Below are 12,754 nucleotides of genomic sequence, written 5' to 3' on the forward strand. Positions count from 1 at the left end.
CCAAAAGAACGGATGCTATTGTTGAATAGCATCCTGCTGTTTTCTAATAGAACCTGATGTTGCTTGTTGCTCAGTGACTGACAAGCTGCTGTTGGTTAGGTAACACCAGGTTGCAGGTCGTGATGTAAAAAGTAATCAATAGCAGCTTAATTTTTCAACAAAGTGACCAGCTGAGGTCGTATGGTATGATAATGTTTACCCACGGACTGAGAAAAGTCTTTGCACAACTTAAACCCGGCGATGATTCTTCATCGCTCGAACCCGGTTACCAAGCTTGCTTTTGTTCAAGATCCGATTGTCACACATTTTTATTTGTTTTCTTTTTTTTATGATAGGCTATTGCCAGAATTTGGAACTGTTTGTGGTGTTTAGTGTCACACAGTCAAGCCACATTGCATTATTTCTTTAACTTTTCGGACTTTTTGATTCATTCTTCACATATAACTGTCATTGGGCGTGCTATGCAAATGTTTGTGCTGGCAGAGAAGGACACGTAGCCTTCTGCTTTGCTACGATAAGGACCCACGCCTGTCTGCATCCTAGTCGGTCCGGCAAGGACCCACAACGCCTTTAACTGCGGAGGACCGATGAGGAGCTACTGAGAGGACGAATTCACACTTTTACCGTTTTTATTTCTTTTTCGATTACGGCTTGTTTGTACCCCAAGCCTAATCTGCCCGGGGGGTACTGATGTGGCGTTTAGTGCCACAAAGTTATGTCATATATTGCATTATTCCTTTGACTTTTCGGACTTCTCGGCGCATTCCTCAAATATAATTGTCATTGGGCGTACTATTATGGCGAAGGTCGTGCTGTTGTTGATGTTGTTGCGTTGCTGCGTTGTTGACTTCTGCCTCAGAAGGTTGCTATATCTGTTCACTGTCTCCTTCGCTCATATATTAAATTAAAATGAACACGAGGTTCTGAGTTTAACCTTTACTAAAACTCATGTCCTGCGCTCAGGCAGTGCAAAACGGAATAGGGGCGGTAAAACAAACTAGCAGTGCTTAAATCAACATGTGCTGGGAGCATTGTGAGGGCGACAACTAGTGACAAAACAAACAGACAACCAATGGCCGCTACACTATATAGCTGCATGTGCTGGCAGGATGTTACGGAAGTTCGAATAAACGGTTCAATCTAACTGTTTGCCTGCAATTAGTGCTGGCAGAGAAGGAAACGTAACCTTCATGAAAGTCAGGACAAGCGAAGTTTATTGACGCAGACACTTGATCTACATCTTGAACAGAGATCGCTGCATGTCCATCGGATCCACTAAACAGGATCAAGTGTCGCTAATGCCTTCATTACCTTGCCCAAGGACATTACAACGGCATGCACCACTGGGTATCGTGCACGGAACCAGCCTGAACCCCATTTGTTGCGAGGCCATCACTCGTATTGCGCAGCAAAGGCATTACGCTAGATATATATATTGTTAGCTGTTACTGATACACAACTGCGGCTAATTTGATATTATTTTATTGGCAAATAGCATGTGTTTATGCCGAAACACTGGCGTGAACTTGACCAGGAGAGACGTCTCAAAAGAGCGTCTGTGTGCCTCCTTGTCGTAAAGTCGACTAAATTGAAAAAGGAACTGTGAAAAATGAAAAACACAATAATTTTTTCCGTTTTCTTAGCAACCAACAGCAGAGTTCTACTCGAACAATCACAGTCTGCTGTTCATTCCGTCACAAACAGCAGCCTTGTTGTTACGTCTCCAGCACCAATCGTTGACAGGGTGCAACTGGAGCAAATAACGGCCCGCTGTTCATTACGTCATGATCAGCAGTCTAACGTTACCAAGAGGCTGGTATTGCAGACAGTAGCAAGCCAAGTCATTCCTTGCTCAACCCAAGGCCATTGCAACCGTAGCGTGGCTCGAAATCAAACCCAGTCGCATTATTGCATAGCCAGTGTTGTTATGGTAACTTTTCGACAGCCGAGCCGACTCACAATTAATCTTTTTTCACGCGCCAGTTACGCTTTTTAACGCGCGATGTCAGTGTGAGTAAAGCAGCGCTTGATGGGTTAGACTAGAGACTAGAGTACTAGACAGAGGGATTTTCATGTTTGCGTAGTGTATGTATGTTTAATGATAAGAGCGTGTCACAGTGTCCGGATATTGATAGCTGTTTTTATCTGTTGAACCATTTGGTTTGTCAGATCTGGTACAGTAATGATATTGGTATTCAGGGTTGTGACTAAGTCATTTTTTTCTCACTCGAGTCAAATCGAGTCAATTTTAGTTGTGACTCGAGTCAAGACCTATCAACATAAAAACTGTTTTGCCATCACCTTATGTGTTGCATTAAATTGGTTGCCATAAGGTCGGAACTGTCTACAAATTAGTCTGGTTGATGCTTTTTACAAAAAGTTATAATTTTTTGAAATTGCTCCATTTTTGTTACATAAAGTGTTGTTTTTAGCCCTCTCAATTGTCATAACGTGACTCGAGTCATTCTGGACTTTGACTCGTCAAGTTATGTCATTTAGAACTTTTGACTCGAGTCAAGTCCAGTCATCAAAAAACCTGACTCGAGTCAAAAGTCAATGACTTGAGTCATTACAACGCTGTTAGTTGCATTATGTCAACACTTGGATATATGCGATGATATTATAAAATACATTGGAATAAATAAAATATTTTAAAACTTAACTTTTGCTGATATAATACTCAAAAATATATGTATTTTTGTTGGATGTGATGATGGTACTTCTGTTTGTAAATTATTATAATAACATTGCTATGCATAGTGTGTTTAAAGTTTATTAAAAGTGTCTATTCTAAATAAAACTTTGTAGTTTATACCCAGTCTCAGTGTTCCATTCTAGGTTATTAAATGTATTAACAACCTAGAATGACACACTGAGCCATGTCAAAGTTTTTGTATTTAAAGTTGTTTTTATGCTCGTTTGCAAGGGTAGTTTAGTGAGGTTTGTTTTTCTGTTGCGATGTTTTACACTATTGTATTAAACACAATGTTGTATCAATGTAGTTTGTGTGATAATTTTGCGCTTTTTTCTTATGTGTTGTTTTAACTTCATCCTAATTTTAATGACTTTTCAACTTTTAAAAAATTAATACATATAGTCTGATTGCTGTAGAGATTGCATAAAATTGATATTCTGTTTTGCAGCATAATAAAATTTGTTATCGTGTGACTTTGGTTGCAAAGGCGACTTGTCCTCGTTATTTTGTTGGGCAATGACATTGTGGTTATTTGTCATTGGACTATCGGTTTTTTACTTTTTGTATGTAACACATACACGCAAGGATAACAAGTCTCCTCAAAAACAAAAATCAGTTGAAAAGTATGTAACAACTATTGATGGGCAAAGAAGAAGGTTGTCTTCAATTTTCAGGAGCTTTGTTTTAAGTGTAGCAGATCCAGCCAACAATAACTACCTTGATGCAACCTGTGAAAAACCAAATCCATTTCTTTTTCGTTCATTTGTAGACAGGTTGGCGTTGCTTCTAAATGTAGAATTTAACTTTTTACTCATTTAGCATTTTTATTTATAACCAACTTTTTATTTAAAGGTTTCAAAGTTTTGAAGATGTTTCCCATGCCATGAAAGAAGCTGGATTATTTCAGTGCAGACTTATTTTGGGAATTGACTTCACTGCAAGCAATGAATGGCAAGGAAGGGTTACCAATAAAGGAAATTCGCTTCACTACATCAGTCGCAATAGGTGAAAAGTATTTGTAATTTAGAGCTTTATTTTTTAGAAATGTTACTCAAATTTAACATGATTAAACTTAATATTTGATATCATTTATGTAATTTGCTAGTTGTATATGATTATGTATTTTTGTGGCAAATGATTTTTTGGTGCTGGCTTTCAGTTGTAAAGTAGATTTGAAAATCTTTGTCCCATCAGTCTAGGTCAGCGGTTCTTAACCTTTTTGATCTGATTTCTCAGTAAAACCAACCGCCAATCCCAAATCCCCCCCCCCCCCCCCCTTTAGTTTTCAAAAAATCTTCAGCTACAGTCAAACGTTAACGGCGTTTTAAACTTAATGCTATAGTCTGGCATCTGAGCATTTACTGTAAGCCTCACTTCATAACAGGTCTTATGCATAGCAGGATGTTATAATTATTTTTATGCAATACAACTGACAAACTTATTAGTAACTTCCAAACATAATTAAACTTACCAATCAAATAACACAATTACACTGAAATGTGAAATTAATGGTTATTATGTCCTTTTTTAATGCCAGCACAGCAAAGATAGTCATTGCAATAAAAAGGTTGGTGGTACTGCAAAATTGTGATCAAACATTTATAGCACAGGCTACTTTTTCTTCATTCTGGTGCTTTCAAGTTTTTCCAGCGGACATTGTACTCTTGGTTAAATATGCATATAGTTACGAATCAATTTAGTAGTGCATTTGCTTGATGCTCTTGTAACAACTTGCTTGCCAATCTAAGTTTGAAACTTACCACAAATGCAAAATCTGCGCAGCTCAGCCATGTATCATACTGGAAATCTAACTGATCTATTACCATCGAATAAGGTGTGAGCTGGCCATTTGTCTTTAGGTGTATTTAGTAAGTGCAGTAGAATACATTACAAGGTAATTTACGACAAGACTTTTTCATGCGTATAATTTATCTTTACAAAAGAATTGCAAAAGTTTATGATTTCCCACCGGCTTAGAACCACTGATCTAGATGCTCTGTGTTTATTTGGATTAGCATGTTACACAAGTGCATGTTGGCCACTGTTCTGATTAAATGTTTATATACATTAAATTTATGTGAACAGGCAAAATCCTTATCAGCACATCATCAGCGTCTTGCAGCATACTTTGAAAGATATTTTGGAAACGGACTACGAAAATCACATGCAATCTAATCACAACGATCATGACAAAAGCATAAAAAAAATTCGTTCTGGGATTCCAGTTTATGGTTTTGGAGACTCAGTAACAAAAGATGAAACAACATTTTCTTTGCAAAGCGATGGTCACCCTTGTCAAAATTTTGAAGAAGTCCAGGAGTGTTATAGGGAGAGCACAGGACAACGTTCTTTAGGTGGCCCAACAAGTTACGCTCCAATAATCCACAGAGCTATAGAACTTGTTGAACAGACTGACCAGTTTCACATATTAGTCATTATTGCTGATGGCCAGTTTGTTAACGAAGGTCCAACAGTTAAAGCAATAGTAGATGCGTCTTTCTACCCACTTAGCATTATAGTAGTTGGTGTGGGAGATGGTCCATGGGAACTTCTGCGTCAGTTTGATGATTGGTTACCCCAGCGTCAGTTTGATAATTTTCAGTTTGTTGAATATGCTGCCATTCTCAAAGATACCAATCCAAAAACTGCAGACCCAATTCTGGCTTTGCACATGTTTATGGAAGTTCCAGATCAGTATGAAATTGTTCAGCAACTGGGGTACATTTCTAAGCAGAAAGAAACAAGCAAAGTTGCTGAGTTAGACAAGAATGACTCAGTATTGTAAGTTTTTGAGTGTACAAGCTTTTTGTGGGATGAGGTGCTTGTTTTTCCACTGCATACCTGTACGGATAAAACTGATTAAGTGCCTGTGAAAGAAATATTTTTGGTAAAAATGCTGTGATTTTTTTTCTTCATTGCTGCACTAATTTTTAATTCAGTTTTATTGAGTTCGTGTTGATTTCTACAAAGAACTGTATCTGTCACAAAAGTATCAACGAATCTACATAAAACTGTTTTGGATGATAGCTTTTGGATGATTAGCAAAACTCAAGCATCATGTAGCAAAAAAATCATGTCACCACTGTTTTAAATCAACTGTTTGTATATACTGTACATGTGTAAACAAAAATTTTAAACAATTCTTGTGTTGTTTAAACCAGGGCTTCCCAAACTGGGGGTCGCGACCCCGCAAGGGGTCGCGTAACGAACTTCAGGGGTCGCTCAGCGTATACCAATTTTACACGAAGTACAAAATACAATCAAAACAAAATATCGTTTCAGCCTAATCAACATTGAAACCGCCTTGAGACCAGCATTAACAGATATTGAGCCACGGCTGGACTTGCTTTGTAGCAGAAAGCAGTCGCACCAATCACACTGAATAAATGTGTGTGCTGTTTTGTTTCCAGTAGCCTACATATGTGTAAAGTAGTAAGTAGGCTTTGAGTTCTGGTTGCTTGAATTCAGTCTGCATCTCAATAAATGTCACTAATGACTAATGTATATTTCGCACTGCTAATCAATTTAAACGTGAAGGATCCCGGAAAACTTCAGAAATTTGAAAGGGGTCGCGAGCAAAAAAGTTTGGGAAGCCCTGGTTTAAACGTTGCATAGAGAGTCTAAAGTAGCCATAAATCATTTCAAAAACCGGTGACATTCCATAAAGTTTGTTTTTTTACACTACTGTGTTGATTAAGTTCCTTATTTTAACAGTAAAATTTTAGCACACTGCTAAGATACATGCAGATGCTTATGAGTGTACTTATGCTAATTCATAGTTTCAAAATTTTTGCACGTAATATAAAATGTCTCAGTTCCCTATTTTGTTTGCATACTTTTGTTGAACTTTCTTTGTTTTATGCAACTCATGCTCATAACAGTCACATTCGTTTATTTCATCAGTTGTATAGCTGTTCTATTTGTTTATAATTTTGGTATGATTTCAATTATTGTACTTTTCTGAGCCTTTGAACAATGTGACTCTATCTGGTGATTACATTAGTTACCGCGATCAAATTCACTTACTATGTTAAAAGTGTGTCAGGTGTTTTGTTTTTTGAGCAGAAAGAATTTTTGGCATTATATATTTGCAATTCTTGCTACTTCTTTAAACTTTTTTCTCTGCTGAATGGGCTTGTATTTGTTTGGCATTGACGCAAATGTTAATGATTAGGTATGTACAGAAAATTGTCAATCACAGAATCATAACATCATCTTGATTTTAATTGTTTTGTGGTTTACTTTTTTAAATTCATCGCGTATGTTTTTGTAGCCAAAGGGCACTGGACGTTGAAGAAGTTGGTCATTAGAGTTTTATTTACAGTAACAGTTTAATTTCATGTCTTCTGAATTTTATTGTGGATTGTTAATGTTTTAGGTACATAAAAGGTGTTGCATCAGTAATTTGTGGCATTAACAGTTTAATCATCTGATTTCTCACAAAATACATTGGACTTGTAAATCATGAGTGCATAAATAGCTTAGTATACACACCGTCCTCTTAGTTGTAGAAAAGCGTGGATATGTTTATATGAACCAGGTATTTAGTGTTATCAGTAAAAATGCGATTTTTGATCCCTGATAAGTGAAGTCCTGTGTTAATCTTTCCATTTTCATCACTATGTATCAAATATTATTTTTTCATCGCTGCACTTTATAGTAAGGCTGTCTAATTTCACCTACAATGTCTTGGCCAGACTGTAAATGTTTATGATACTGAATGGCTAATCAGGTTTCTTATAGCAATTATACGAAGCGTATTTTTGTACAGTTTTTTGTCTCATTTGGTTTTAGCAACAGAGTGTTATTTCATGAATATTTAAAACATAAGCTGCTTTTTATCTATCTGTTTTTTGTATGTGCTTGATTGTTTAAAGTTTCAATTAAAAAACTTGCTGATGAGCTAAAGCTAAAGGTGTGAAGTTACAAAAGAAGCACTGCATTATTTTGAAATCATTGTTGGCTGCATTTTGTAATAAATTTTACCCTGCTTTTTTCTGAACAAGTTTTGAATACAAGTCTGGAAAATGTTATTTTGACTTGCTTGTTTCTATTTTATTAGAATTTCATTTAGATTTCCTCAAGATTTAATAAAAAAGCTTAGATGTTGTCTTCATAAGTTTGTTACTTCCTTTGACCATAGCCACGCTTTTAGTTCTACAATGATTTATGGTATGTTATTGTTGTGCCTGTTTGCAGTATAATACTTAATTTTATTTTTCTTAGATCTAAACTAGAATCTAAGTCTTAGACGCTGGTATTATTTTGCTTGTAGATTGCTTACTTTACTTGATTTCATTTGCAGCTAGTAGGGATGATGTGCTGATATTATAGAATTTGTTGTTTCAATCCTGGTAGACAACTATGGTAAGTCTTTATTTTTTGTTGTTATGGTACTGCCAAAAAAAGCTTAACATGATCAGTTAATGTTTTGTTTAAAATTCATTATGTCATCAAACAAGATTTATGAGTTGTAAATGTTGATTTACATGGCAGTGGCAATATGACATTTACCCACTACCAATATAAGTTACGGAAAATTATTTACACTGCTTCCCTTTTCGGCATAAATTTTTATCACATTGCTATAACTACCAGTAGCCGTTATTTCCATTTTTTGTATTTTTGGCAGATTTTCTGAATTGTTGCCATAATGCCCTTTGATTGACAGGTTGTAAATTGCTTTTACATTGCATATATAAATGTGGTATTGTGGGTGATCAATACAAAAGATTAACAAACACATTTGAAGATCCACTTGTGCATCTGTGTATTGGAAACTAATCCTACACTCTGTTTGTTTTATTGTGTTCAATTGAAACTAATCTTCTGACTACTGACATGTCACAGCATACACTTTGCTATTTGCCTTGTGGCAGCTTACCTGCATAATTTTGTATCCAAGACGACTAATTTCAGTACAGTGCTGTTGATGTTAATTGAAGCCACTTTACCATTTTCATCTCTTTCTTTTTGCAGGTTTTCATGTAAATATTCATTTTTCATTATGAACAAATCTCTCGTTTATGGATTGGGCACTGGTTTTATAGCATACGTCATCACCGACGCATTTTTCGAGTTTTTGACCTTTTTTGGCCCATCCATGGAACCAACTATACGTGAGAGGGATATTGGTGTGGGTGAAAAAATCACATCCTTTGCTAAGCTAAGACGGTATGTGAAATGCTGATGCTACCAAGAATTTTATCTATGCCTAGCTTGCAATTATTTTTTGTAGTCCTGTCTGACAATTGTTTTTTGTATTCTTAGTTAGTCATAAAATCATCTCGTGTCCAATGTCCACTATTACAGCATCTAAACCTTAATCCAGGTGTTTTTTGTTTCAGAGGGGACATCGTAACTGTGACGGCACACGATAATCCTTCACAGAGAATCTGTAAAAGAATAATAGCTTTGGAAGGAGAACGGGTGTCCTATATCTCTTCCGTACCAATAGTGGACGATGAGGACAAGTATATATTTATCCCATAAAATAGTTTTGATGCCTGAACGACTTTCAATAGTTGATCACTTAAGTGTTCTTAAGTTTTTGATATGAAATTATGAAAAGCATTGGTCTGTTGCTTGTGTAATTTTATGAGAGATATACTTGAAGTATGCTTGACCGGTCGCCCATATACATTCTGGCATTATTGCCAATTTATTTCCACCATCCCGTCAGTTTTGCCCTTTTCAAAAAAAGCCACGATCATGCCACCTCTTTACCATGTTGCGTTGCTATTCAAAAGCACAGGGCACCGCGTAAACTAAGTTTACATATGAAACAACACTTGCTCAACAAACTACAACTACTATGATGCCCACGCGGCAGAAAGCTATTCACTGAGTATAACTGGTAATAAGCGAATCATCAAATTTACATACACATTGGTGGTCCTTACCATGCATTTATTACGACCCCTTCTTGTTTAGTTTAGGAACTGACTTTGTGACAGTAAGACGTTTCGTGCCTAGAGGTCACGTGTGGCTGGAGGGCGACAACTCCGCACATTCGTTGGATTCCAGGCAGTATGGCCCGATACCATTAGGTTTGGTGCGGAGTCGAGTAATAATAAAGGTATGTAAACTCAGGTGTGTGTATTGGTGATTGTTCATCATATACTTCAACGTAAAACAGTGGTAATAGAGGAAGCCTTTTCTGAAAAAGCGAGAATGCTTCGCAGTTCGCACCCATTTTGACATTATGGTGATATGTTAACACAGGAAAGTTTCGACTATCTGATCTGCGTGTTGTGTATTGCATTTTCATTGGAAAAATTTTTAATCCAAAGTTGCTTTTTTCTTTCATTCAGCTTCTCCCCATGCGTGATTTCAGGTGGTTTCAGAGCACTTCGGAAGATGCATGATTGCAAGTGATGATCGCCAGAATCGACTACTGATTGCTCCTGATCTGCTGCGGATTGTATCCGGTCGAAGCCTGAATATACCAGTCTATCTGTAGACGTCGGTATGAACGCTGTTGTGAAAAAACTTGGTTTCGAGTCAATATTTTGTCATAAAATTTTAATATTGTAGTTTTCGAAGCAGCCTTTGTACTATATTTGCCTTGATGCTTTATAAATTGCATATCTACCTACATCAGACGTTTATAAAAAGAGTCGGATATTGTCTAGCTCAGTTTTTCTACGTGATCTCAATATGGTTGTGCGTATGATTTCATGCTTTTATCAGATTTTCATTTGAATTATGATGTGCATTTATATACAGTTATTAACGATTTTAACGGAAGCTGACGCGGTTGGGGATATACGTCACGCAGTGTAGCTAGGGTATGAGTCAGTTTGTTTTCATAATTTCTTGAGAAAAAGATTTAAATAAGTGTGCTAAAGTTAGCTGCTATTTTTCATGCGGTCACCGCTACCAACGTTGTGCTTCGTGTCTCGAATCATAAATACATCAACGCAAACATCGCGTCTTGCACTGTCGGGTGGAAATTGCTTATGGTTTATGGAAGATGGACGTTTTATTAAAATGCAAAAGGTACAATACGAACAGCTTCATCCTGTTTGACGACGTACAAGGCTGTCAGAAAATGATTATTTCATCGTGCTAAGTGCTTTTTGCTCGTAAATATTTCATTTTGTTTTAGCACGTCTGCCACGATTGCAGCAGCAATTTCATGTTTGGTCGTTAAATCATTTCCCATCGGAGTTTTTGCGATATTGACAATGCGACAATGATTGTCGGCTATTAAGATAAATCCAATATCATACTATTTCTATTTGCTGTGGCTTGCGGATTGAATCAAAAAAGTATTGACTTCAAGAGTGGCATAATTAAAATTTAATTATATAATTTTTTAATTACGTTTGACAGATCGTTTGATTCGAAATCAATTTTTTTAACAACATGATGTTGTGATTATTTGATACCAGCCATTGTGTTTTAACTGGGGTGAAAGTTTTGCATTAAGCAATGACTGGAAAAACCCTGCATACCCACATCCTGCCAAACTCAGACGCACTGTCAAACTGCGTAACGTGTGTAAGCTGAGTTATATTTATATTAGGCTTACGTAATGAGCAATGAGTGACGAAAGACTTTCCGGGCGTTGTGTTTTTTATGTTAGCATCGGTACAGTTAAAATAAATTTGCCAAATAAACAACTTTTAGCAGCCACAACTCATGCCAAACTGTTAAATTTGCAAACAGTGTAGGCCGTGGGGCCAACTTTTTGTCCTACGCCTCACTTTTGCTTTCAAGAAAATTTTACACCCCACCATCAGTGGCGTATTTAGAATTGCATTTAAGCCAAGGGGCTGTCAAACCATTTTAAAACCTGAGGTTAAAATTCTAACATTTGCCCATGTGTACACCTCGCCCAAAGTGAAAAACTTTTGGGTTTTTATGCCTCAAAAACGGCTTTAGAACGCCTCGAAATGAAATGTCAACCTCACATATATACGTACAGCAGCTAGCTATTTATGATGTACAATTTTGAAACGTCAAATAAAACGATTTTGAAATGCCGGATACGCGTTTATTGTTCGTTTTTTCTTGCGAAACGCAATGATGGAAAACGATTAAAAATGCAGAAAGCCTATGGCCCCCAAACGGTTCCAGGTCGATTCAACCCACGGACGATTCAACCCCGGACGATTCAACCCACGGACGATTCAACCCAGGACGATTCAACCCACGGACGGTTCAACCCGCGGACGATTCAACCCAGGACGATTCAACCTAGGACGATTCAACCCACGGACCTTTCACGTACTATTGGCTTAGGTTATCACCAAGTTACTTTGTAGCCAATATTATGTAAGCTAAATAAAGCTAATATATAGGCCTAAGCTAATATAAAGCTTTTTGTGTTTCCTTTTTTTTCTTTTACCACTTCTTGTTAGCATTGGTTGTACATCAAAACACTTATTGTTTTCTGCTTTCCAGTAAAACCTTGAATATTGTTATTTTGCCCTATACAGTACTTTGCGTACATTTCTGTCTACGCCTGCTATTATTTTTTGTATTTACCCGTGTAGATCGGTTATTATATAAAATAGCGTATTATATTATATAATATCCTTTTAGCATTAAGTTAACATTTTTGAAGTTTTTGAAAAGACAAAATGCTTTCGACCCACATACGTAAATGTGTGTATTTATTTTTTTGCATGTACACAAATTACAGATATTTTTATAGACACCTGTTTATACATCGATTAATTAGAAAAAAAGTTGTTTTATTTACAGGCAAGCTTAAGAACATGAACCTGAACACAAACACAGCACGTATAAAACACAAAGCTGAAAAGGGTACTACAAACGGTAATTAATTAGCACATATGAGCGATTGCACGCAGATACATCAATTTATCTGGCTCATTTGCATAAGTGCAAACCTTTGCCGAAAGTCTGTGAGCCAGGTGCGTGTATTTCCTTCGTGGTTGGTCCAAATTAACAACTGCTGCGTTTTGAGCACCGAGCCGTTGACGTTTTTGTAAATGGGTTGAATCGTCCGTGGGTTGAATCGTCCGCGGGTTGAATCGTCCGGGGTTGAATCGTCCGTGGGTTGAATCGTCCGCGGGTTGAATGGTC

The 12,754-nt window shown here is 36.9% G+C and overlaps 2 protein-coding genes across 3 annotated transcripts; both read left to right on the plus strand.

Annotated features, from left to right (window-relative positions):
- Positions 1-1,868: 1,868 nt before the first annotated feature.
- LOC143445584 (uncharacterized) lies at positions 1,869-8,000 on the plus strand. Its single transcript, XM_076944793.1, has 3 exons — positions 1,869-3,468; positions 3,548-3,700; positions 4,781-8,000. The coding sequence occupies exons 1-3, from the start codon at positions 3,212-3,214 to the stop codon at positions 5,478-5,480; spliced, it is 1,110 nt and encodes a 369-aa protein (XP_076800908.1). The 5' UTR covers positions 1,869-3,211; the 3' UTR covers positions 5,481-8,000.
- On the plus strand, positions 7,725-11,686 carry LOC143445585 (mitochondrial inner membrane protease subunit 1-like). 2 transcript variants are annotated; one of them, XM_076944795.1, is made up of 7 exons: positions 7,725-7,867; positions 8,001-8,062; positions 8,328-8,366; positions 8,675-8,869; positions 9,043-9,168; positions 9,629-9,773; positions 10,009-11,686. In XM_076944795.1, exons 4-7 carry the CDS (start codon positions 8,703-8,705, stop codon positions 10,060-10,062), a joined length of 492 nt encoding a protein of 163 aa, XP_076800910.1. In that variant the 5' UTR covers positions 7,725-7,867; positions 8,001-8,062; positions 8,328-8,366; positions 8,675-8,702; the 3' UTR covers positions 10,063-11,686. The 2 variants fall into 2 exon arrangements, with proteins under 2 accessions (XP_076800910.1, XP_076800909.1); XM_076944794.1 differs by lacking the exon at positions 8,328-8,366.
- Positions 11,687-12,754: the final 1,068 nt, after the last annotated feature.

The sequence above is a fragment of the Clavelina lepadiformis genome, chromosome 2, assembly GCF_947623445.1.
Source record: "Clavelina lepadiformis chromosome 2, kaClaLepa1.1, whole genome shotgun sequence".
In the NCBI taxonomy this organism is placed as follows: domain Eukaryota; kingdom Metazoa; phylum Chordata; class Ascidiacea; order Aplousobranchia; family Clavelinidae; genus Clavelina; species Clavelina lepadiformis.